This window comes from Pleurodeles waltl, chromosome 10, assembly GCF_031143425.1.
Source record: "Pleurodeles waltl isolate 20211129_DDA chromosome 10, aPleWal1.hap1.20221129, whole genome shotgun sequence".
Classification (NCBI taxonomy): domain Eukaryota; kingdom Metazoa; phylum Chordata; class Amphibia; order Caudata; family Salamandridae; genus Pleurodeles; species Pleurodeles waltl.
In genome coordinates this window covers 1,022,577,162-1,022,604,528 of record NC_090449.1, presented here as the reverse complement: position 1 = coordinate 1,022,604,528, position 27,367 = coordinate 1,022,577,162, and the positions used below count along the sequence as shown (strand labels likewise).

General features: G+C 45.5%; 1 protein-coding gene across 1 annotated transcript in view; it reads right to left on the bottom strand.

Annotated features, from left to right (window-relative positions):
* Positions 1-7,180: 7,180 nt before the first annotated feature.
* Positions 7,181-27,367, bottom strand: part of ENTPD3 (ectonucleoside triphosphate diphosphohydrolase 3) — a 163,086-nt gene continuing 142,899 nt past the window's right edge. The window contains exons 9-10 of the mRNA XM_069211947.1: positions 13,350-13,487; positions 7,181-10,674 (exon numbers count right to left, since the gene is read on the bottom strand). Coding sequence (XP_069068048.1) covers positions 10,486-10,674; positions 13,350-13,487 — 327 coding nt within the window. The 3' untranslated portion in view covers positions 7,181-10,485. The remainder of the gene's footprint in view (positions 10,675-13,349; positions 13,488-27,367) is intronic.

Below are 27,367 nucleotides of genomic sequence, written 5' to 3'. Positions count from 1 at the left end.
GTTAAAATACAAAGTATCGCTATTGTTTACTAACACCACAATTATCACCCTGCTTTGGAGCACACACAACAACACACCTTTCTCTTTATCGGCCATTCTAAACTACACTTACCAGACCGGACACTAATTGTGCAGCAGGTAAAGTGGCACCATCCCCAACACAAACACAGTGAACGTAAACCACAACTTCATTTCACCCATCTACATTGTCCTCTTCTATCCCTAGACTCACCTCATCCCTTGCCACTCCTCCATGCTTTTACAACTCCTAACTTCCGTTCAGGCAGGAAGTCTACTGGCTCTAGGAAGGTCATTTCACTCCTGTGTGCTTTTATGCACAAATGCACAAGTTGTAACATTAACCTTCCTGCTACTTGTAAACAAACAGATACCATAATCTTAGAGCCACTCTGAGAACCCCCTCCACCTACCCACAGGTATAAGCCCTCCCACGCCCCTCTCGCTCTGCCTTTCCAACTTAAAAACTTCATAATCTGCCTTTAGGCTTTTTTTTCAACACTTTGCCCTATGCTGTGTCTAATTACACCTCACCACGTGGCGGTGTTCTGGTGGCAGCAGCGCTCCGTCCCGTCTCCTGCCGGAGGACTCCTTTAACACAGGTAAGTGGGTGCTCTGACAGGGGAAGGGGGTGGGGGATGTTGTGTGTGTGTGTGTGTGTCTGAGCGTGTATGCGGGTGTGTTGCGTTTTGTATGGGTGTGCATGTTTGGGGGTGTGAGTGCGTGTATGTTGAGTTGTGTGAATGCGTGTTTGCATGTATGTATGTAAGTGTGTGCGGATGTGTGTGTGAATGGATATATGCATGCATGGATGAATGTGGGAATGGGTGTGTGTATGCGTGTGTGCGTGTGTGAAGGGAGAGGCGTGTATTAAGGGAGGGGTCCTGAGAGGAACGGAGGGTGGGGGGGCAACTTGGGGAGGGGGTGGGGAAGACCCCTATCAGTGACAGGGAAGGGATTCCCTGTCACTGATAGTACCTACCTCCATGGTTTTCGTGGCGGTAAGGAAGCCATGAAAACAATGGCGGTAGGCAGGGTCATAATCCCGCAGGTGGTCAAGTGACAGCAGCCGGGCTGGAGATTGATGTCTCCAGCCCGGCAGCCATTACCACCGTGGCGGTCAGTGTGGTACATTGGCGGTTTGGCTTCAGTCAAACCGCCAATGTCATAATATGGAGGAAAGTACCGCCAGCCTGTTGGCAGTACTTTCCTCCATATTACCGTCGACTGTCGGGGTCATAATGACCCCCTTTATATTTTTACAAGTTTGTTGCAAAATATCTTGAAAAATGAAGTTTTTCCTAAAGTTAAGCAGTGCAGGACAACCTAGTTACTTGCTTTCTTTAACTTCAGTTAACCTATAAATGAATGCTTGTCCTTTTATTTAATATCTATTTAATGTTAGTGGTGAGTCAAGTAAACAGTAGCCCAGGTCTGGAGTTGCCCAGACAGCTGCATATGGCTAGCGGGCTGTACTTTGAGTATCACTGCACTAGAGCTTGAATAAATGGTGACTAGGGACGGATTAGCCAGACTTGCAAACCTTTACAAAAGGACCATCTACAATGTGCTCTTTCCTCCTCCCATTGCACTACGTTCATGATCAATGCAGAACACACATAGATTAACACAGAGAAGATTCTATTGAGGACAATATCTCATCTATCTTAGTGCTAATACCAGGTGACATAAAAGTAACATGCTTTACTAATAATACTGAATTATTAGCACTTATGACAACTATTGACCATCACTAATAGATTAGCTGCACACATTATCCTTGCAGTCTCAAACAAGATTAAAGAATGGCCATGGAAACACAGTGAGTGTCTGAAATGAAGTGGCATATTCTGATGTATATGTGAAAACATATGCCTGAACACTGGCAATGAAGGGTGTGTGTTTTGCACGGCAATGGGGTCAGAGTTAGGATAGTATATCATTCCATACTTCACTTCCTTTTTACGGTCTCCCTTTAGACAGTTTCGGCTGTCTGTCGACAAACTTAATTGTATTCCATACTCCAAAGAGCCAATCCATCCTAAAGATTGGATGGTTTTCATGTCAATCTCAGTTGCCATGCTCCTATTTGTTGCTTTCCCCACCTTCTGTGTTTGATCTGCCCACAGGAGCTTTTTGGTTTTGCCACCAGTAGATTTGTCATTCTTCCTCCTTTGCATGTAGCATTGCAAACAGAGCCACGTTGTTGCTGCCATTCAGTGCCACCTAGTGGACATAAAAAACAGTAACATACAATAATGGAAGGTACACTGTTGAGACTGATAGACTACTATAATCAAGCATTGGCAATGCCTATCACTCCTCCTTGTATGTAAAAGAAAGCAGGACAGCCAATACTTGATATACATGGCCACATATTACCATCAATCAATCAAACATTTATAGAGCGCGGCAAATCACCAGTGAGGGTTTTGAGGCACTGGAGCTGTATACTGCTGTGTGGAGGAATGATCACTTGAACATCCAGGTCTTTACTTCTCGTCTGAATTTTTGGAGTAACAGTGCGGTCCTGAGGTTCCGGGGCGAGGCTGATCCACCCTTGGCTTTCAAGTGCGAGAAGAAGCGCCCTCCGCTGTTAGCTTGACTGATCCGTGGGGTGTCTGCGAGGGAGAGGGAAGCTGATCTGAAGTGTCTGGTCGGTTGGTGGAAGGTCAGGCATTTGTTGATGTACGCCGGTCCTTCGTTGTGCAGGGCCTTGTAGGCGTGGGTCAGCATTTGAACTGGCATCTCTTCTAAATTAGGAGCCACTGTGTTTTTTGGGGATGGGGGGTGTGATGAAGGTCCTTCTGGGGGGGTCTTGTATGAGTCTTGCCTCAGAGTTCTGTATTATCAAGCATCTCTTCACAAGGTGTGATGTTATTCCTACATAGAAATGCTGGTGATGAGGCCTGCATGACGGCCCTTCAGGTGTCTGTTGGGAGCCACCTGAAGATCTTGCGGAGCTTGAGAAAGGTGTGGAAGCAAGCGGATGGGACAGTGTTGACTTGTTTCTTCATGGATAGTTTGCTGTCCAGGATGATGCCTAGGTTGGGGGCATGGTCTGTTGGGGGTGGATGTGCCGAGCTTTGCGGGCCACTATGTGTCTGTCCATTTTACACGTGTGATTATTAGTCAAGTCAAAAGTACAAATGTATGCTGTCATAATTAAAGAGTTTTGGGGATGTGTTCCAGTGCTTAATTTGAGCTGGTGGTTGGCGGGAGTAGGGGCCCCACTGTCAATCATTTTTTGGGACTGGCACTTATTCTTCTGCCTCAGACATTTACTAAGAGCATATGAAGGGGAAACAACTAAAGTGAAAAGAGGGAGGAAGTGGAAGACGAAAAAATGTCATGAAGAAAGAAAGTTGGAACCTGCAAGATTGAGATTAAAAAGACAGTGTGGGTCTGGTAGTGGGTAAAAGAGCATTGAGGTGAAATCAAGCCCACACATTGCTTGTACAGGGTGAGTCAACATTTAATTGCACTGGCAGCTACTTCTGAGAAGAGCTATGTGAACAGGCACTAATTCTTTTACAAATGTTAAGCACTGGTGGGTTTGCTCAACCATTCACATACCAGTTATTACATAAATTTACATTCAAGGGACATACCGGTGTATCTGACTAATCACAAAACTATAAATTTGTAAAAGCATTTTTTTTCTGTAGTCACAGTTTTTCTTGAGAAAGTAATTAAACATAATTTCTGACTAATCTGCTATGAAGTGTGGCATGAGCAGCCGCCAAGGCTGAAGAGGAAGTACAACACAAAAAGGCGGGCAGTACCTACTTAGTCAGTCAGTATGTGGGAACAGCAGGACCAACAAGGCAATGGAATGCTGGTGGTGGGAAGTGGATGTGTGAGGATAGGTTTAGGTGAAAGCGACCTGGGGGAAGATGAGTTTAGACTTACTAGGGTCTGTGACCAAATTAGTAAATGGCTGAGTATAATTGGAATCACATTCACACCGCTCACTGCCTTTCATTTGTTTTGTGTAGCTTCCTGACGAATAGCAATAAAAGGGCTGTGCCCCTGCCACAAAATACCAAAAACTGTACGCAGCTTAGGGTTAGCTGCCTGCAGGGAGTTGAAAGCTGGGCCTTGGCTGCAAGACAGGCCCTTAGGCTAACCACACACCACGCATGACCAAGGGCCCTGTGCAGTGTGAGGTTGGCTGTCTCTAGGTGGCTGGCTTCAGAGAGTTGGATGTAAGGCATAGCTGCAAGTCAGGACATGTGGGCAACCCGCTGTGTGCAACAAAGGGATATACAATGCATGGGGTTGGTTGCCTGTGGGGTTGGGGTGAGTGTTGGCTGTCATTATTTAGTATGTGCCCCGGGATGGTGAGCGGGGGCCTGCGTGGCTACCACTCATAATTCATTGTCCTCTGTGAGTGGTGGTCCCCGGGGCTGTGGGGGAGGCCAATGGGCCTCCCCAAATATATCAAAACCAGGACAAATTGAACAGCGAAAGCACCGAAACTACTTGACGGAATTACACAATATTTGGCAAAAAGGTATGTCCTGGTCCAGAAAATGACCTTTTATTGTTTTGGTGTAAAACCATTCAGTAGTTTTTGAGAAATTAAGGGGAAAACAAATTTGTATATATAGAAACGCAAAGGATTCGCAACCCCTCCCGATCTTGTGCTGAAAACTGATTAGCTATCAACGCTTTAACCAGGAAGTGTTGACAGCCATTTTGGCAGCCAAGTCCCACAACAAAAAGAAAAGCGACCAGGGTACAGACACCCTGACCCATTAGCTCTGGTGCTGGGGTCCCAGAGGAACCCCCAGTGTTAAGAGCATCTTTTTTTTAATTTTCGCTGCGAGCCGCAGCGGATCCGGCAAAATAAAAAAATAAAAAGAAGTGCAGACTTCAGTGCTTCATCTTTTTTAAGCCCCAGGTGGGCCAAGTCCCAGGGGCATTCTTTTATTGTAGTGCGGGGCGGCTGCCTGACCCGCCCACAGCCCCAGAGACCACCACTTCCCAAGGCTAAATTAATTATTGCCTTGGAGAGGCCCGTCGGTCGAGTCCAGGGTGTATCCCTGGTCATTTCCCTCCTTTATGTTTTTTTTTTAATGAAAATGAAAATGTTTAAGGCGTAAACTGTAAGGTGATCTTACTCTTTTTAATTGACAAATACATTTTTCTTTTCAAATTGTGTAGAAGTATATCATCCTTAATATATCATCAATCAAAGACTAAAAACGTTATATCTCTCTCCCTCTCTTTCAGTCAGTTTCTCCCACTCACACACCCACTCAGACACTCACGCACCCACTCACAGACCCACTCAGACCCTCGTGCGCTCACTCACAGCCCCAGTTAGACCCTCACGCACCCACTCAAGGACTTACTCAGATAGTTACCCACCCACTCACAGACCCACTCAGAGACTCACACACACCCCCACTCACAGACCCATTGACAACCTCATGCACTTACCCACAGGCCTGTGCACAAACTGATGCATCCAATAAAACACTGATGCACGCACTCTCACAGCCACCCCCAGATACACCCTCTCACACCCAGAGAGGCTGCAGCCAACTCCTGCTACGCACGCCCAAAGGACCATGCAGAACATGGTGTTGGGTAGTTACGGGGTTGGTCGCAGGGTCTGGCTGCAGGCCAGGTCTTGTGGGCAAACTGTGCTGTGCATGGGTGAAGACCATGCACGGCACAAGGTTGGGTTCTTATAGGGGGTTGGCCTTAGGGCCTGGCAGCAGGCCGTGCGTGGCGGTGGTTAGATTCAGGTATAGTAAAGAAAATTACTATACGTTAAAAAATCATAGAAATTCACTAAAAAAAACAAAGGCTACAGCGACATTATACTTAGGAAATAGAATTAAATAAAACCATAGGAGTTCACCCATAAAACCAAAGGTTACAAGGGTGTTATAGTTAGGCTTACATTTTAAACATACAAAACCCGTAGAAATTCACCAGTTATAGTGAGAGTTACCTCAACTCACTATAACTTGTGCCCTAGGGTAACTAACTCGCACCCTTGCCATGAACTGCTAATTAACCCCAAATTATGTCACTCATGTCATATTTGATAGCATCACTGATAATATCAATGTAATATTTGCAATAAAAGTTTAGACGAAAAAACTGTGCATGGCGGGGCACGAGTTATAGTTACCTTAGAGCATGAGTTATAGTTAGTTGAGGTAACTATACCTATAACTGCAGAACGTCTATGGTTTTGTATGTTTAAAATGTGAATCTATCTATAACGTCCCTGTAACCTTTGTTTTTTTAAAGTGAATATATATATATATATATAATTTTCGAAGAACGTTGCAACCTAATAAAGCACCAAAAGGCTGCACAATATTCAAATATATATATATATATATATATATATATATATATATATATATATATATATATATATATCTCCAAAACAAACAATTGAAAAAGAATTGTATTGTTGCACTCCAGGAGAGTTTATTCACTTCATCCAATAGTGTACTTCATCAAACACCACCACCTACACGTTTCGACCACTCGGTCTTGCTCACAGTGAATAAACTTTCCTGGAGTGCAACAATACAATTGTTTTTCAATTGTTTGTTTTGGAGATTGAAGAGGAATGGTCCGTTCCTTACGTGTGCACCAGTGGAAAATGCACGCTGCAATTAGGACCGTTTGATGGATTATACATATATATATATATATATGAGGACACAATGATTATTATAACCAATAAATCATCAAGAGGAGGGTGGAAGAGTTGACCTGCCCCAGGAAGAGGCTGGAACTGTTGAGGTGACCCAAAATAAGCTTGGATGAGTTGAGATACCCCAAGAGGATGGTAGAAGAATTGAGATATCCACAAAAGCCTCCCCGTGGGGTTACCTTCCCCTAAAAGGAGGCTCAAATAGTTACATACCCTAGTAAGAGTCTAGAAGGATTGAGTACCCCAAGAGGAGAATGGAATGGTTGAGATTCCCAAAGAGGATGCTGGAAGGATGGTTGAATTAAATGTGGAAGCAGAAGTGCAGTTGCAAAGAAAGAAATGCTCCATCATGTCTTGTTGTCACCAGTGATGCTCCAGTAGCCACCAGCATCAGATAGTGTTATCTGGTCCATGCTGCCCTTACAGCAGCTGCTTTGCCTAGCCATAAAGAAAGAACAGTGCAAACACATATCTTTTTCATAAAAAATATTTTTATCTTTCCCTTTTGTTGTTCAGGAAAATTGTAAACATCCAAGTCTTTTGTTTGTCATGCAGTCTCGGTACAAAGCAATCTTATCCAATCGTAAGCAATCTTCTGGCAGTGCTGTCACAAGGGAAGACCATAGCATTGGGTAACTTGTGAGCTTGCTGACAAAACAACTCCAGTAAAATCCATAGAACTCCACTTCTGTACAATTGAAGTCGATGGGAGAAGGCTAACAGGATCACAACACAATATAGCAAAAGAGAGGCGTCCAGTTTGAAACACAATAGCACACCGCACACAACAGTCACACTATACTCTTCTTGCCCAGGCTGACGCGGGAGGAGCCTGCTGCCATGTCCTTCATTTTTGGAAAAAACTTCCCATGTACTTGTTAGAGAATCATTCTTAAATATCCAAACAGGTCAGCACTGTACCATTTCCCAATGTGTGCTCAAAGAGGCAAGAAGAACAGGCCTGATGGCCTCAGGGAGACACCATGGGAATCTAAAGACTCTGGGCTTGAACCCAAAGTCCGACCAAGTCTTTCCAGGGCCTTTGATAAAATCTTGGGAGAAGTCATACATTTCCATGCAAAAATGAATTGAAAATCCTATCTTTTTAAAAGTCTGAATACTTCACTCTTAAAATTTGTAGAGTAAATAGTGTCTATGACCGAGCCAATGCAACTCAGTAGCAGGGTGTATTTTCAGGTGCAATTCTTGTGCTTTTGATTTACAAGTCTTATGAAAAAAAGGCAGATCAGCCAATAAGGCACCTGATTAGGTGTGGGTGGAAGTTTCCACCAAAATGCGTTTTTTGATAATCTTTTTTCTTTGATTACCAGCAAAACAAATGTTCTCCTTGCGGCTAGAAAAACCCATCCCTAAGAAAAAACAGTGTTGACAGATTCCGTGCATCCATGGAATGCAAAACACCCAAGAAGCTACTAGGTACCTTTTTTATTATGACTGAATGCCCAGCAGCCAATCAAAACGTTATAAATACAAAGACCAAGTCTAATTGGCTTAATGTACTGATCAGATTGGCTTAAAGAGTTTGAGCCTTTTTGATTGGGCACTTTGTTGACCTATCATAATTCTGTTAGTGTAGACCACCCTGTTTAGTTGCTTATCAGGCAGACAGCATAGCTGTCCTATGTGATAGCTTCTCTGATAGCCTAGCAGTTCAGTTAGTTCTAGGAGATGCTGCAGGATTCCCAGGTTTATACGGGTCACAGAACACTAGGATTTCCACACCATTTGTATTCCTACTATAGGGATTTGGATCATTATTTGCATCATTTTCCAGTCCAAAGAAACAGATATACTTGACAATCTGCTTTCGTGGTCCAGAGAGAGGAAAATCTGCCCTTTGCCAGCATCACATAAACCTTTCTATCATAGGTAATAGGAGCTTTAGTGGTGGTTGTTCTTGCTTTCACCTATGTGAAAATTGGGGCAAAATTTCTAAAATTGCATTGGAAAAAGGTAGGCAGGTTTTCCATTTTGAATGAACATCCTTGCACCATGTACAAATGTATATGCTAAAATAAAGGATATACAAGCATCCCAGTGTAAGTCACACCAGAATGTTTGTACCCCATTCACAATACCTGCAAAAAGAAGAACAAACAGCACAAATGGCCTTATAGCTGATGATGGAAATGTGTATTATGCAGTCTGATCCTCAGACATGTATGAGCCTCAGTCTGGGTAAGGGGAAGGGGCCATGGAAAAGCCTGTTTAGCAGTTTGAGCCATACTTCTGAGGCTCTACAAGTGGAAATGCTAATGTTAAGTATATCTTTAAAGTGCTCTAACAGAGAAACAACCTGGTTGCTGATCAGGTATACGTAACGTGATCAAGGTGCCCAGCGGCCTCCACCGGGGTCAACCTGTGACCAGGTACCCAGCCACCTCAGGCCACTGGATCAGAGTAGAAGAAACTGCACCCTAATTAGTGCAATCCCTAGGCTACTGATTTTTCCCTCCTGCAACCCTCGTGCAAGACAGGAAAACAGACAGTTGGCCATGATGTTTAGGAAGAAAGCTCCCTGCACATCATCTGAATTTTGAGGGGATCCTTGCTTTGGGGCTACTTTCTGTAGAGCCAAAAAAAAGCAATGTGGATCACAACACAAGGCAGCCCCTTGGCATTCACCTTTCCTGAGAGTGCATCCACCATTCCAGCAGACCAGCTTTCAACCCAGGAATAATCTCCAGGTAGGCTCAAATGTGGGGCGTGGTGCTCCACCAGGTGGTGGCGGGCAGGTTTTTGCTGAAGCTGCAGTTATGACAGTCTGCCAGTTCACAATAAGCCCTTTATCTCTTAAAGGGAAAGGTTCCACTGCTAGCCTTATGGACTGTTACCAGAAATGTAAATAGTATTCTTTTCTTGATTTGCAGCCACTGGACGGATTGTAATTCGGAAAAAACAATGTCATAGGTACCGAGGTCTCCTAACAACGTGGCAGCAACATTTTGCTCTTGTTCTTGAAACACTACAATCTATGCATGCTTATTTTGTTTTATCTTCTTAGTCTCTAAAATGTTCAAAAAGGCATGACCTAGAAGTAGTGCCCTTTCCTGCTTCCCAAGGTCACCTTAGTAGCACTATCAAGATACTGTGGCAATCGATCAGTGGGTCACTGCTTTTGAACCGAAAACCAACATAATCTCAGTTCCCCATGGACCACCCAGAGCGAACAGGAAATGCAGGTTGCTGCCATCATGACACAATGGCAAATCAGACATTATTGAGGTAAATATTGGGTGAGGAATTCATTGTGGGATGTCCCTTTTGACTGTGGTCTCAACTGGCTACTTGGGGTACTCTAGAGATGAAGGACCTGATGTAGATCTTAGCGGGGGGAAATACTCCATCACAAATGTGACGGATATCCTGGCCGCCGTATTAGATCCCATTATCTCCTATGGAGAACGTAATACAGCGGACGGGATATCCGTCATGTTTGTGACAGAGTATTCCCTCTGCCGAGATCTAAATCAGGCCCTAAGTTTCTGTTTAGTCCAGGAAGGCTCAGGTAATATGTTCATGACTTTCACGCAAATGCAACATACTGTACAATCACCACGATCAGTCTATACAAAGTTCAACAAGCGAAGGGTAGAATTGTTGGAGGGAGCTGCCGTCTGTACATTGGAAGAGATGTCGACACATTGGGGCATGCCCCCCTGTGCGCAAGTCGTGGAATTAAACTTTGCCGCTGAGGGAGGGCATTCGACTATTTCAGCATCCTTGTGGGATATGTCCAGTATTCAGTGTTTGTCTCAGCAGGCGCGAATCAACGAGATAACCAGGAAGATCAAGCACAGTACAGACAGAGCTGTGAACAAGAAGAGAAGTCCAGCAAACACTGACGCGCTCATGGGCATCTGGATAAGTTTACTCTCTGCAGGGATCATGTTTGTGAGGTTCAGCATGTAGCCCAGGGACCAAGCAATGCTGCTATTGCCAACCTGCAAAAGGACAAACAGAGCTAATTAGAGTAATCTCAGTGTTTTAAAGGACCATACAAAAACATTATCTAGCATATCATGACACAAAATTGGACAAGGGAGATGGCACTGCCTTGTATTATGGACCCAGTGTTGTGATTAGAGGGTGCTCATTTGAAAGCATTTTATATAAAGTAGGTGTGGGGAAGTAACATGGGAGATGGAAGCAAAACCCAGGGGTGGGAGGAAACAACACGCAGGTGGAAGCAACACCGAGGACATGGATGGGGGAGGAGAAACAACAGTCTAGAGAGCAACATGGAGCAGTTGGAGGACAGGTACACAGGTGAGAAAACAATGTGGGTAAATACATAAGGGTGAGTGCAACATGGAGGGGGCGAAGAGTAGCACACGGATGACAGAGAGTGACACAGAGTGCAAGAGTAGAGAAGTACATGAGATACACAGCTGGAAAACACATAACCTCTCATGGAGTGCTTAACAAAAACTAAAATGTAATGCTTGAAAAACAAGCAGTGGAAGCATAGAAGCCAATCAATTAAAAGTGATGGTAAAGAGGCAACGCTCCATAGGTAGGACAAACAGAAGACTGGCAAGCTGGGACACAAATAAGAAACAGGTATATGAGAGTAACAGGAAAGCCAACCAATGTTAAACAATGGGTGGGCTCCAAACCCATGTGTTTTTGGTAAACCCATAGTATGTCTAGTAACAGACAGCAAATGTGCTGTTTAGTAGGTGAGACATTAAAATGTGGTCATATTCATGAAAAGCTTGAGAAACTTGACCTTCAATAAACAGCAGATGGCAAACAGAACAATAGGCTTTGTTACATAACTTGTTCCTTGTCTGTGCAAGTTCCAATAAATAAAGTAAACACACCATGCCGTGTAAAGCAATTGAAACTAGCACTGGCAAGCTATTGGCTTTATTTCTGGCCAATGACAAACACATGCATCATGACACATGCTCGGCTATTTTGCAGTGGGGTTTCTATGAAATAGTCCCATGCCAAGATTGTCACTTATGTATATACTTGCCTTCTTATACATGCACACGCTCCTACTACATGCCTAGCCATGCACTAAAACACGTGCATTTGTGAGTTGTGATGTATGTGCACATGTTTGTCTGTCACATATATAAGCATGCAGAATAACGCACTGTGGCCATTTTTAGGTCTTGCCTAAGACACAGCATGTGCTGTCTGTTGCGAGACATATTGTCAGCTTAAAGTGGGCTTAGAATCCACCCATTACTTACCATTAATTGTCTTCATTATAGCTCTCATTTGCTCGCTTGTAATTTGTTAGCATGTGTGGGTGTCACTTCCTCTTCTTTGGTTTGTCCCTCCTCTGGAGCATAGCCCCATTACTTGTGTCCTTCCACTGATCTGTTTGTAAGTGCTACTTTTTTCTTTTGGTATAAGTACTCTACGAGAGTACATGTGTTTTCCAGCTGTCTCCCTCGTGTACATCTCCCCCTCCAGCACACTTGCTTATGTCGCGCTTTTGATGCTCATTTACTTTGCTCTGTCCTCCTCTGTTATGCCCTTGTATGCTTATACTACTCATGCTGTTTTTCTGTCCTTGTTTTTCTCCACCACCTTCACACTATGCTCTCTCTCTCATCTGTTTGCTCTTACCATGTTCCTCTCTATCTCTTTGTTTGCTTCCTCTACCCTCTGTTTTCCTTCCCCTGAACCTCCATGTTGCTTCCCTCACCTTCAACCCCATGTTGCTTAACACACCACCCCTCCTTGATTTCTCCTCTGTCGTGTTGTTCCCCCAGACAGTGCAACTTTATTTTTTTACCAAACAGATTGAGATTGGCAAACAAAAGAAAAAAAAGCACTTGTGTCAATGCACTTGCTCAGTTTGCATGCCTACAAAATGACACAGCCAGCCAAGTACAGTTTTTTTTTATTTTGTAAAGTCATGCTCCAGAGCACTGACAATGCAGTAAAGCATGACTAGAACCACTAGCAAAGCCAATATGCCTCAAAGGCGAGATCTATTGGCTTTGAAAATGATTGTTAAATTTACTGTTTTAACATGGCGGATGGCTATGTAGAAATGATAAACTAAAAGTTAAAAAATGATGCGCATAAAAGGAAACAAGTGGCCCTGAGGCAATTTGGAGTTGCCGGGCCCTTGTACAAAAAAAGAAAAACTATTGAAAACGAGCAAGGAAGTGGGGCAGGGTTGATCAGGCAGTGGGAAGGCAGGGAAAAGAAAGAGAGTGGTATGGAGAGCTAAATGCAAAAAAGAAAGAGTCCCATCAAGTCAATAGTGGAAGACTACGACTCATCCAATCAGAATACTCGGAATTTGGAATACGTCTGAGTGGGATTAGCACAAGTCTAGGGAGGAAATCATCAAATCAAAAACAAGCACCAGAGATAGACAATAAAGTCATCCAATCATGAGCAAGTGTTATTCCAAAGCCCACCCTAAATACACGCAATGTGTTGGAACAATATATCTGCCAAGAGACCTAACGCTTGCAGGTGTTATATTCAGACATATTCTACGCACTGACAGTTGAATAAAAAGTGATATGTTAGGGACTAAACATAAAGAATTTCAAGCAGAACTAGGCTCTGGCTATTTATCCACATTTTAAAAAAGCCCATAGCTGAAATGGGTGATGAGGAAGTAGACAATGGTACAAACCTCTTTTTGAAACTGAATTTGGGACCAGGATTCGGCATCAAACTTATACCCATGGACGAGAAGGTAATAAATGTAGTTGGCCGAAAAACAGTAGGATCGAGCGTATTTCTCCTCAAACTTGGGCATGATGAGTGGAATCTGAAAGACAAATCATTAATAATTTTTATATCTTAATAATTTTTATATCAACAAATTAAACCTATTCACAACGCATTATACCAATTTCCCAGAGTTTTTCTAAAGACAAATTGAATCTAAAATATGCAAAAATTTAAATATGATCAATCCCATTACCTCCTCCACTAAAGAAATGAAATTTGTTTCTCAGAAACTGCACTGAACACTGCATTTAACCCGTATGTGACAAATGTCATTTAAAAGACAATGGGTGCAATAAAAAATGTAAGAGCAAAAGAGGGAGATTATTAAATTAGAGACCTTTGTAGACGTGTGAGGAGAACATCAACAGGACATGGGCAGGACTTAGCGGATCCTTACGTACCGTAGAACCTTTCTTGTTTGCTTTCTCTAGGTCTGGTACCTCTCTCCTGTTTCCTCTGCCTCTAGGGGAAGATGTTAAGGTTAAGGTGTCATAAAGCGCTATGGAAATAGCTAATAGGTAATAACCATAGCACGTCTCTGTGGATCTCTGTGCCCCAACCTATAGCTTGGCAACCGCAGAGATTTCTAGTTTTCCACCTGAAACCCCTGGAGCCGTTGGGCACAGTTTGCTCACGCTTCTTGTAGTGCTGAATTGTCACTTTACTTCTAGCGTATTCAGAGCTTGACCCAAAGCCCCCTGTTTAAGACCCTAAATCATCGCCCTTCTCTACTGCGTGCCAGGAGGGCTTGTTCATGTGACAGCATACACCCTGAAGCCAGCAGCGTGGCTATGTGAGTTAAATGCTCACTGGCAACATCTGATTTGACCCGGAAAGTCACAAGTATTAACTTATGAATCTCAGTAAGGCCAACACAGCTTTCCATTCTACAGAGGAAGGTAAATTAACTACCATTAAATTGGGTGATAGTATTTGCAACACTTAGAGACTGCAAATACTATAGTTTGAAGAGCAAAATAATACTTTTATTATTACTGGTATCAATATATTAAGGCTAATAATAATGACACTATCCAATTATAGGAACTTACTAAGCCTTAGACAATGCTTGAAGAATTTCAATCAGGCATCTTTCTTAACAGAGTCACTGAAACTAGTCTGTTACTTTATTGCTTTATTTAGGTGTTGATGCAGCTCACTGAAGTTACTAGAGTATCAGCTGAGCCCCTGGAGTGGTAAATATTAAATAAGGTAAAGTAGTATCTAATACAATACCAGTAAAATACATGCAGGGGTTCCTCCCTCCTTATCGAGTGGAAGGGCATACTAGTGATGTGACTGGGTCACATCAGAGAATGTGGTTTGATACAGGTATTCCTCTTGTGATCCTCTGCGCTGCACTTTTCTGCCCCCCTGTTCTTAGCTCTCGTTTCGCTCTCTCTCTCCCGCCCGTTTTCTCAACACCGGCTCCGGCTGGTCTCTGTTTCCCGTGCCGCTGCCTTCCCATTGGCCCTTCCTCCCTCTTCCTAGCTGCTCCACCCTCCCACCCCAACCTCCTAATGGCAGCCGCGCTGCTGGCGCGCCAGAGGCAAGCCCGTCTGCGCCTGTCCGTGCCTGGACCGCGCTCAGCACCAGTCCCCCTGGTCCCCCCATCCAAAACCCCCCGACAACACTACTCCACAAACATACTCCACTCCCTCAATCCAGGACCAGGCCCCACCTGCACCCAAACCAACCCCATACACACACACAGGGACCCTTCACCTGCTACGCCTGCCGATTCTCCTGCTCCACCTTTCACAGCCCCGCACACCCCACCAGGCCCCACCACAAAAACCCCACAACCTGAACACACTCCACGACAACACCACCACAACCCACAGCAACACCACAAGCCCCCCACACCAACACCATCGCACAACACAACAACAACACCCCCAGCACCATCTCAACTGCTTACTCCTAAACACCTGCTCCCTACACACACATGCCATAGAACTCTGGAACCTCATCACATCACACTCACCTGACATCGTCTTCCTCACGGAAACCTGGACGAACCACTCATTTGAGCCCGACATAGCCACAGCCACCCCTGATGGGTACAAACTCCAACGCAAAGACCGCCTAAACAAACTAGGAGGTGGCATCGCCATCCTGCACAAAGACACCATTAAGGTCACTACCAACACACATGACACCCTAGACAGCGCAGAACAGATGCACTTTCTAATCCACATAAACAACCAAACCCTCAGAGGTACACTCACATACAGACCCCCAGGGCCACGCCCCCCTTCTGTGACACCATCGCTGACACCATCAGCCCTCACGCCCTCACCTCCACAGACTACATCCTCCTCGGTGATTTCAACTTTCACCTGGAGAACCCACAAGACCACAACTCCTCATCCCTCCTAGACAACCTCACCAACCTCGGACTCAAACGACTGGTCATTGCACCCACCCACTCAGCAGGACACACACTAGACGCAATCTTCACTTCGAGCCAACACATAACCCACACCACAGAACTCCACTGGACCGACCACCACTGCGTCCACTTCTCCTTCGCCAAACCCCCCACACACCACCACCAACACACCATGCCCTACCGCATGTGGGACAAGATCCCCACAGATCACCTGAACTCCGGCACAAAAAACACCCACCACACCAACGACCCCAACACTGCTGCCCACAACCTCGTAAAATGGATCACTACCTGCACAGACTCACTCGCCCCCCTCAGAAAAAATATCACCACCGCAACATCAAGAACGCCCCATGGTTCACCACTGAACTACAAGCGCAAGTGCCGCAAAGCAGAGAAAGCCTGGTGACAGAAACCCACAACCACCAACTTCTCCACCCTCAAAACCTCCATTCGCAGTCACCACCAACTCATATGCACCACCAAAAGAGCATACTACAAGGAGCGCATAGACAGTAACTCCCAGAACAGCAAAGAACTCTTTACCATCATCAAAAAGCTCTCCAAACCCAAGGCCAGCAACTTAGACCCCAAGCACACACAACTCCTCTGCGACTCCCTCTCAAACCATTTCCACTGCAAAATCCTAGACATACACAACAGTTTCAAACCACCCACAACCACCACACACACCCCCACCCGTCCAACACAGACCCCCTCAACCCCCCCAATCTACTAACCACCTGGACCTCAACCACCGATGAAGAAACTGAAAATAAAATGAATTCCATCGACTCTGGATCCCCCTCTGACCCCTGCCCCCATCGCATTTACAACAAAGCCAGCCCAACCATCGCCCCCAAGCTTCGAGACATAATCAACAGCTCATTCGACACTGCCACCTTCCCAGACCCCTGGAAGCATGCAGAAGTCACTGCACTCCTAAAAAAGCCCAGAGCTGACCCGGACGACCTCTCCAACTACCGCCCCATCTCTCTTCTCCCTTTCCCCGCCAAGGTAACTGAGAAACTAGTGAACACCTGCCTATCCCACTTCCTTGAGGAAAACAACACACTTGACCCCTCCCAGTCTGGGTTGCGCGAGAACGACAGCACGGAAACTGCCCTCATTGCATGTACTGACGACAAGGGCGAAACCGTCGCACTCATCCTCCTGGACCTCTCTGCGGCCTTTGACACAGTCTGCCACCATACACTCCGCACACGCCTCCACAACACAGGGATTCGACACAAAGCCCTAGACTGGCTCACCTCCTTCCTCACTGATAGAACCCAAAACATCTGCCTCCCTCCCTTCCACTCCACTGCCACCAAAATCATCTGAGGAGTCCCCCAAGGGTCCTCCCTCAGCCCCACCCTTTCAACATTTACATGACCCCGCTCGCCAACATCCTCCGACCACACGGAATCACCATCTTCTCCTACGCAGACGACACCCAACTCATCATCTCCCTCACCCGCAACCCTACTACCGCCAAAACCAACCTCCACGCTGCACTCCCTGACACCACCACTTGGATGACAGCAAACCACCTCAAGCTCAACTCCAACGAAACCGAAATAATCAATTCGGGCCCAACAAAACCATATGGGACGACTCCTGGTGGCCCACCGCCAAAGGCCCCGCGCCCACCCCCGCAAACCACACATGCAACCTTGGCATCATCCTGGACCCCTCTCTCTCCATGTTCCAGCAAATCAACGCCGTCACCTCCTCCTGTTTCAACACACTCCACATGCTGAAAAAAACCTTCAAATGGATTCCCATAGAGACCAGAAAGACTGTCACCCACGCACTCATCAGCAGCAGGCTAGACTACGGAAACGCCCTCTATGCCGGCACCACACTCAAACTCAAACGCAAACTCCAGAGAATCCAGAACACAGCCGCACGCATCATCCTGGACCTCCCTCGCCATGAACACATCTCATCACACCTCAAATCCCTTCACTGGCTCCCCATCGACAAGAGGATCGCCTTCAAAATCCTCATTCACGCACACAAATTCCTCCACAACACCGGACCAACCTACCTCAACGAAAGAGTGAACTTCCACACTCCCACTCGCCACCTCTGCTCCACCGACCTTGCACTCGCCACAGTCCCCTGCACCCAACGCGCCACCACCGGAGGCAGATCCTTCTTCTACCTTGCCCCCAAGGCCTGGAACTCCCTCCCCACCAACCTCCGCAAGACCCAAGACCTCCTGCTTTTCAGAAAGAACCTCAAGACATGGCTGTTCGAACAGTGACCCTCCTCCCCCCCAGCGCCTTGAGAGCCTCACGGGTGAGTAGTGCGCTCTATAGATTTCTTTGATTGATTGATTGATACAGGTGAGTCCACTGTGTGGGTGCGCTCCTGTTGTATTGGTCCCAGATGATGCAATGGTATCATGGCCTTATGGAGTGGGATAACATCAGGTAGCCCCCAACATCAGGAGGGCAGACTGATGGACTGGGTAGGTGGGCCTTAGCTGTCAAGGTGCTCAGGGTTGGAGTGCGATTGGTCTGAATGTTCTTAGAGGTTGGCTGAGGTGCAATGCAATTCAATTTAATTCTAACCAAATCTCAGCACTATATATCTCTGTTGTTAAGTAATGCATAGTTATTATGCCATAAATGTTATTAGAAGTCCCTTTTTATGTTTGGGATATTTACAGAGAGGAATACTCCCTACTTAAAAAGTTACACACCTACGAGATGGGGTCTCTTGACACAGGTCCTATAGTACCTTATATAAATCTGTTTTTGGATTCTTTAAAAAGTCGAGTGAAGTGATTTCTTTGATGTTGCTCAGTGGGGAATTCCAGAAAGTTAAGCCCTAATGTGGAAAAAGCCCTTCTCCCTCTTGACTTGAGATTCATTGAGGTTTTTAAGACAGGTTTGTCCTTAATCAATCAATCAATCAATCAGTAAATTTCTAAAGCGCGCTACGTACCCATTAGGGTTTCAAGGCGCTGAGGGGAGGGGGGGGTAGCTGCTATTGGTCGAAGAGCCAGGTCTTGAGGAGTCTCCTGAAGGTGAGGAGGTCCCGGGTCTGGCACAGGGGGGTCGGGAGGGAATTCCAGGTCTTGGCGGCGAGGTAGGAGAAGGATCTGCCGCCGGAGGTCTTGTGCTGGAATCGGGGAACGATGGCGAGGTTGGCAGAGCGGAGTTGGCGGGAGGGGACGTAGAAGTTGAGTCTGTTGTTCAGGTAGGCAGGTCTGGCGTTGTGGAATGCTTTGTGCGCGTGGGTGAGGAGTTTAAAGGTGATCCTCTTGTCCACGGGGAGCCAGTGGAGGTCCTTCAGGTGGTGGGAGATGTGGCATCGGCGGGGTACGTCGAGGATCAAGTGGGCGGAGGCGTTCTGGATGCGTTGGAGTCAATGGATGTCTTTTGCTGGGATGCCTGTGTAGAGTGCGTTGCCGTAGTCAAGTCTGCTACTGACGAGGGCCTGGGTCACCGTTTTTCTGGTTTCCGTCGGGATCCACTTGTAGATTCTACGGAGCATGCGGAGGGTGTTGAAGCAGGAGGAGGAGACTGCGTTGACCTGTTTGGACATGGTGAGATCGGAGTCGAGGATGAAGCCGAGATTGCGTGCGTGGGTGGCTGGTGTAGGGGGGGGGGTCCCAGCGCGGTGGGCCACCAGGAGTCGTTCCAGGCCGAGGGGGTGCATCCGAGGATGAGGACCACCGTCTTGTCGGAGTTTAATTTCAGGCAGCTGTTTCTCATCCACTCGGCGATGGATTTCAATCCCTCATGGAGGTTGGCTTTGGCGGTGTGTGGGTCATTGGTGAGGGAGAGGGAGCTGGGTGTCGTCGGCGTAGGAGAGAATGCTGAGGTTGTGCTGCCGGGCCAGTTGTGCGAGGGCTGCCATGTAGACGTTGAACAGCGTCTGGCTTAGCGAGGAGCCTTGGGGGACGCCGCAGATGAGGTTAGTGGCTTCGGAGCGGAAGGGTGGGAGTCGGACTCTCTGGGTTCTGCCGGAGAGGAATGAGGAGATCCAGTTGAGGGCTTTGTCTTGTATTCCGGCTTCGTGGAGACGTGATAGTAGGGTGCGGTGGCAGACCGTATCGAAGGCAGCGGAGAGGTCCAGGAGGATGAGGGCTGAAGTTTCGCCGTCGTCCATTTGCTGTCTGATGTCATCTGTGGCGGCGAGGAGCGCAGTCTCGGTGCTGTGATTGCGTCTTACACCATATGTCATGGTTTGACTGGTAGATAATGACTCACTGAGTCAACCGGGTAGAGGCAACTGCACCTGAACACAACCATCCTATTTTCAAAAAATGCAATCTCTGACCACCAACCCATGGAGAGAACGCCGGGTCTGGGCGATGGGATCTCTTTGACTCAGACCCAAAACCAGACGCTCTGCGGTATTCTCTGCGCACTCAAGATGCTGAATCTGATCATTGGTGAGGTCAGCAATCCTTTGACTTGTTTTTTGACCTAACTCTGCCTTTCATGTCGCAAGTAAAACATGTTTCTTAATCATTGCACTACCATCACAGAGGAGAGAAAATGGTGCTCCTTGCCTTCAGCCTGCCATATCAAATAGCTTTGAAGGCGCGCTTAATTAACCAATAAGCATACCTCCAAAAGTGTGGAACAAGGTAATACGTTTAACCGTAAGCATAAAAATGCATGATGCTATTTGTCATACTCTAAGAAACTCTCCAGTTTCAGTAGTCCAGGGGACTCGTGCTATAAGTTTGCGGATGAGGTTTTTGACACCACGGAAAGAAGCAGATCTTGAACCAGACTGTGGATTGCATCTTTTCAGCACAAATTGGCTCATGGTAAATACATGGAGGTTTGGTAGAGGTGCTGATATATTTCTATGGCAAAAGACAACTTCTAGATTTGAACTCCACTAGACATAATAAGGAATAAGACACGGTCTAGAGCCACAGGACTTAAAACCATTGTGTGCTTTACATTCAGGCCCATATTTATACTTTTTGACGCTAAACTGCGCTAACGCAGTTTAGCGTAAAAAAATATAGCGCCGTCTAACGCCATTCTGAAGCGCCATGCGGGCGTCGTATTTATGGAATGGCGTTAGCCGGCGCTAGCAGACCGGCGCTGCCTGGTGTGCGTGGAAAAAAACCACGTAGACCAGGCAGCGCCGGCGTAGGGGGAAAATGGCGTTAGGGCGTCTTAAAATGGGGCAAGTCAGGTTGAGGCAAAAAAATCGCCTCAACCCGATTTGCGCCATTTTTTTACGACGCCCAGACGCCATTTAAATGACTCCTGTCTTAGTAAAGACAGGAGTCATGCCCCCTTGCCCAATGGCCATGCCCAGGGGACTTATGTCCCCTGGGCATGGTCATTGGGCATAGTGGCATGTAGGGGGGCACAAATAAGGCCCCCCTATGCCACAAAAAAAAATATTTAAAAAAAATAAAAATGTATACTTACCTGAACTTACCTGAATGTCCCTGGGGTGCGTCCCTCCATCCTTGGGGGTCCTCCTGGGGTGGGCAAGGGTCGCAGGGGGGGTACCTGGGGGCATGGGAGGGCACCTGTGGGCTCATTTTGAGTCCACAGGCCCCTTAATGCCTGCCCTGAGCAGGCGTTAAAAAGTGGCGCAAATGCGGGGTTTTTTGACCCGCCCACTCCCGGGCGTGATTTTTGCCCGGGAGTATAAATACGACGCATTTGCGTCGCCGTCATTTTTTTAGACGGGAACGCCTTCCTTGCATCTCATTAACGCAAGGAAGGCGTTCACGCAAAAAAATGACGCTCATTGCCCATACTTTGGCGCTAGACGCGTCTAACGCCAAAGTATAAATATGGCGTTAGTTTTGCGCCGAATTAGCATCGAAAAAAACGACGCAAATTCGGCGCAAACGAAGTATAAATATGGGCCTCAGACTCCATATAGGGCTACAGCAGTTGCATTTCTGCACTCGTGGACCAAGTGGTCTAAGAACTGAAACATATCTCTTTACAAAGTTGCTTTAAGGAACAATTAGTGCACCTAGTAATTTGTTTCACATGTTTCCCTAAATGTGTTGTCATTGCTTAATTTTGTAAATCAATGATTACCAGTTCCCAAAGGTCTGCCCAGAAGCCTGCAGTGAGTGATATTAAATGTCTATGTGCTGAATATTTGGCACCTGTTCAATCCACTCTCACACACTCCCAGTTCCTTTATCTCACACTTGTATGTTCCAACTTTCTCCATTTGTGCTGGTTTCCCTACTTTATCTTCCTTCTTATTTACCCTTTGTGTGTGTTTTCCCTCTCTTGTTTCCGTAAATGTCTTCTGAAGAAAAAAAAGTGTTGGTCCCCAGAAGTGAGTGCTGGTAGGTCCCACTTTCAACCACTGGCTCAAATTAAGCACTGTGTCGGTGACTTGCCTGCCATAAATGAAACCAGCAGACCCAGACGAGAGTTGATCAGGCAATAGGCACTACACAGTGTTTAATTTGTCAAACAATATGTGCCAGGCCCCTTGCCAGGAAGCCACTGCGTATTCCACCTCCCATTGCCCCTGCCAATGCTACCAATGACAGTACCAAGACAACTACTAACCATCACGCTCCTACAAGGGACCTGGAATTCAGACTATTCCAGGCCCCCAAAGTTGTAAGAATGGCCTGAATGGCAGGTATTAGTAATTTGTAATCTGTGTGGAATAAATAAAAAACTGTTGTTGTGCTCATCTATAATCTAGGCAAACAGCACCACCATGTGGCACACTGTCAAAATTGCCAGTGTTGACAAGTGCCATGCCGAGCACCGGAAACCACTGGCTCAAATTAAACACTGGCAATACAACTATTTGAGGATGTTGCTTTTGAGCTGCATGCCATACTTGTTAGCCTGGCTTTGGTATTGAACACGACGACCAATTACATTCTCGGCAGCAAATGTCAGGTGCTAGCCTCTCCAAAAAATGTAAAAATAAATCATTTTATTTTAAGGAACATGAGGGGTGCAAAGGGAAGTCCAGGAGCATGTGAGCAATGAGAAGAGTTCTGGCAGAGCAACTTAAGAGCTGTAGGCCAGGGGCTGTGAGGGAAATTAAACACATTTTAAAAAAGAGTAGACAGGATAAGAGGTGAAGTGAGCAATATGGAGCGGGTGTGGTGGGAAGTGGCTACTGAAAGGGAGAAGTGGCATATGGGGAAGTGGGTAAGTAGGAAAAGGAGAGACTAATAAGGAGCGCAAAGGAGCAGGTATTTGGAGTGGGGAGCAGCACACAAGAAACAGAAAACATGCGCACCTCGATGAAGTGGTTGTTGAAAAAGAAAGAAAGTAGTTCACTTAATATTAGCAGTGGAAGGATACAAGTCATCCAATCAAAAGGATGGTAAAAAAAAGCTTTGCTCCTAGAGAAGGACAAGCACAAGAAGAGGAATAGAAGCCATTGAATAAGAGCAGAGTAAATGAGAGTGACAAGAAAGCCATCCAATGGTAAGCAGTGGGCAGGCTCTAAGCCCACTTTAAGTTTTTGGTATCATACACAAGAAATCTTTTGCACCTCAACCTTTCGATCTCGCAGATTTTGGTACCTATGGGCAAGATTTAAAAAAGATTGTCAAGTCCGTAGAAGTTAAAAAAGGCCAAAGCCCTTCCTTGGGACTTGGAGCTCCTATGTGGGTAAAAAAAGATTGGCAGGTTGGAGAAGCTGATAACGGCCAACGATGAGGATGTTAGATATAAATGGTTGTATTCATTTACTTTAGGAGTAGGTAAAGGGCAGGGAATTCCTAAAACAAACTATGTATTAGTTGATTGACTATCTATTTGTTTCTAACAATTCATTTATTTATAAAATGCACAGTAACTCCAAGAAGCAGCATAGCTCTGGAGAACTTGTACCTTAAGGATCTCACACTGGGGACAAGCACCACCAGGACTTTGCAGAACAGGAACAACTTGAGGGCCTTCCTAAAAAGGATGCAACTTTCCTGTTGCCATATCAAAATAGGGAACGCATTCCAGAGTCTGGGACCCAGGTGATAGAGGGCGTACCCTTCAGGATGCACTTTTTTATTTTATACACCTGAAAGAGTAACTGATTACTGGTACTGAGTGTAACATGAAAGAAAGTATTTGTTGAAACAATCTTCAAAAAATGAATTGTCTAAGTCATAGAAAGCTTTGTGCATAAGACATGCAGCTATAATCGCTGAATCTTATCATTCACTGGAAGTCACTGGCATTTTCTTGTAGCATCACTGACATTATCAAACCTTCTTAACTGAGAAGCCACTCTAACTGCACACCTGTGGATGAATCGCATACACTTTGCAGGAGGGGGATAGGTAAAGACCATTATAATCGTTGATGCACCTGAGCATACAGGGAGTGGGTACGTGCATGTGCTTAAGCTTGGGCATAATAGGCAGCATTTTCTTAAGGCGCACAGGCCAGCTTGTAGAAATAGGACTTACGTGGTTGTTAAGAGATAGAATGTCATCAGACTGTACCAACATTGACCGGGATGCTGAGGAAGAATCTGGGTAGCGTCTGGGGTCATTGCCCATCTGGGGTAGCTTGGTTTGTTACCCTCCAGCTTTAAAATGTTCTGACCCATCCAATCCTTTGAGCATGGTTTATCAGTGGGTAGGGCGACATGGGAGGTTAATATAACACGTGACTCCTTCGTGCTCTGTGTTAAAACCACCTTTTCCACCTTAATGACTTATGTGAAGGTCCCTTTGCTATATTCCCCAAGCGGGTACAGAAGCAAGATTGATAGCCTTCATCTCTATAAGAGGCAATTGGGGGATGGGTGCAAGGACCGGAAGTGATAGCTCTGACAGCTTGAAAGCTGATTGACAATTAGATCTGCCAATAGTAAAGTTCTTCCTGTGTAGGAGAATGAAAGTTAGTCTTTCCTCCATGCTGCGGGAAATGCCCACTTTGTGTATTGGCATAAAGATTGATACTCCGACAGGGAAGGACATTTTAAAATCTGTGTTTTCAGAGCTAGAGGCAGAGACTGCAAATTCAACATACGAGGAAAACTTGCAAAATATTTCAAGTTGACGTTCCTTAAGACCAAGGGGAGTTCAGGGGCCCAAGGGTAGTTTATCTTTTGCCAGTTCTTCAGCACAGAGTGGGCAGGCTAGGCTCCTGGCATCTAGATTCCATTTGGAAACATGCAGTGGAAAGTCCACTCAATCTCTCCTTTTAAAAGCAAAGAAGTTCTATCAGCTTTCCTGATGAATTCATGACAACACTGTTTTGCACTGGAAAACAAGCAAAAAAGTGTGATGATATGTAAGCACACATGTATCATGTGTCATAATGCCGTGACGACCTAACATGATGACATATTGATGTGCATCCATCACAATGCATGTCTTGCATCCTGCAGGATGTGGCCGCCATGTTGTTTTTTTTCCCAATCCAAAATGGTAGACCCCTATCTTGAAGTGATACAGAGAAAGAAATGATTGGAATGTGTGGGACAACATGCATTTACAAAAGTGACTTGGCATCAAATATCAGCTACCAGGCCCTCCAAACAAAAAAAATTATAAACTCATACAAAAGGATGGGGAGCAACAGAGGAGAAGGAGAAGGAGAGGGTGAGGGGAGGGGGAGAAAGTCAATGGCGCAGAGCGGCATGAGTTGCATCGGGGGAGGCGCAATTGAGGAGCGGGGTAGGAGTTTATTAAAAAAAAATTAAAAAGCTGTCAGGGAAGAACAGGGAGACTAGATGGAGTTTTAGGGCGAAAGCAACACATGGGAGGGAGCCTGAAAATACATGCACTCCGATGAAGTTCTAAAAGAAAAAGTAGGTTATTTATTGCAAGCACGGGAAGAGCACAAGCCATCCAATTAAAAATAATAACGAAAAAATGCGCCAGAGGTGGGACAAAAAATGGTGGATTGGAAAGCTATAAAATAAGAAGGCGGGAACATAAACAAGAAACATAGACAAGAAAGTAATGAAGAAAGAGCAAGTGGTTGACCCAATGTCCACTATATGTATATATTTCATTGTGTTGGTGGCAGCAGTTCTTCAACAATATATAGATATACAGAAGGTAAAAAGCAGTGTCAAAGCCAGTAGTTCTCACCTACGAGAGCTATTGGCTTTGGCAATATTTTGTAGCCATGCTGTACAGTAGCATGGATGTGGCTACAGCTAATTTTAAAAAGTGGTATTACGCAGTCAGGGCTATTGCACTTTTTTAAAGTGAATTAATTCTGGATGAATCATAGTCCTTTATTTTATTATCATTTTAGCAATGCTGCACAGCAGCCATGCTGCTATACAGCATTTTTACACATCATTGCCAAAGTCGGCAATGCCCATGCTGTATACAAGAAACAAAAGTCAATGGCAGAGAAAACAGTCTCAAAGTTGAGACTCATTGGCTTTGCCAATGCTTGTTAGATCTTGGCACAACACTTCTGTGATTCTGAGCATTTCAGTTAATGTCCCCATGCATGAAAAAAAAATTAAAAAAAATATTGGACAAAACAAAAATCACATAAGGAAAGCAATTGCGCCCACGTCTTAGTGAAAATACATTTGGAAGCAGATAACATCTATTGTTACTAAAAAATCTATTCCAAAGGCAAAGGAAAAAGGGGCTTCTTTGAAGTGTGTGTGGCAAAATAAAACATAGTTACAAATAATAAGAGGTTCAACAAGGACGACAGGGAAGAAGAAAAAACAAAAGTGGTGCCTCAGTCACTGCGATCACATGAAGGACAGCAATGAAGCTGAAGCACTCAGTACTTGGGTCATGCTCCAGCCTAATGAGGAGGAAGTGAAGCATTGACCAATCAGATGGCAGCCAATAAGACTGACAATTAAGTCAACGAATACTAAGCAATGGGTGGACTGAAAGCCCCTTTTGTATCCACTGTGACTTGCAAGCAGGTGAGATCTAAAAAGGGGCTGGGAGGGCCGTCAGGGGATCCGAAAAACTAAAAAAAGCCGGGAGGCTGGTAAAGTACACAAGTTGCAGGAGATAGGGTGCTAGCCACGTGGGCAGGCTAATTTTGTTGAGGAACATCAAAAGCCAAATCACAACATACAAAACTCATCGAAAAGTGTTTCGTTAGCGTGTATTGCAATATACATTGTAGATTTAAGGCATCCGTGTAAAGCAAAAAGTAAAAACTTAAAAGACTTGTCTGGATCACTTTGCTGTATTCCCTAATGCACTACAATGCTGGGCATGGACGTCATTTAGGGGTTGTCAGGGGTCGCAGGAGCGATCCCTGGCTTGCCCCCTTGTGACCCCTGGCACTGCCTATGCAACCCCAGGCCTCAGAGGTGGCAAATTTAGTGCCAGCGACACAGGGGAAGCTTGGACATCGGTTGGTGCTGCAATCCTCTTTTTTGTAAATTTTGATTACCCTCATAGTGAATAATAGGATATTATTCACTATTAGTAGAATAAAAACGGTGAAAACGGAGAACAATTAGCTGGAATATGACCCTCCGTAGCAGTTGAGGTAAGTAAAACATGTTTTTAAATGTATGTTGTGTGCATGCATGCAGGTGAGTGTGTGTTTATGTGAGAGTGTGTGTATGTGTGA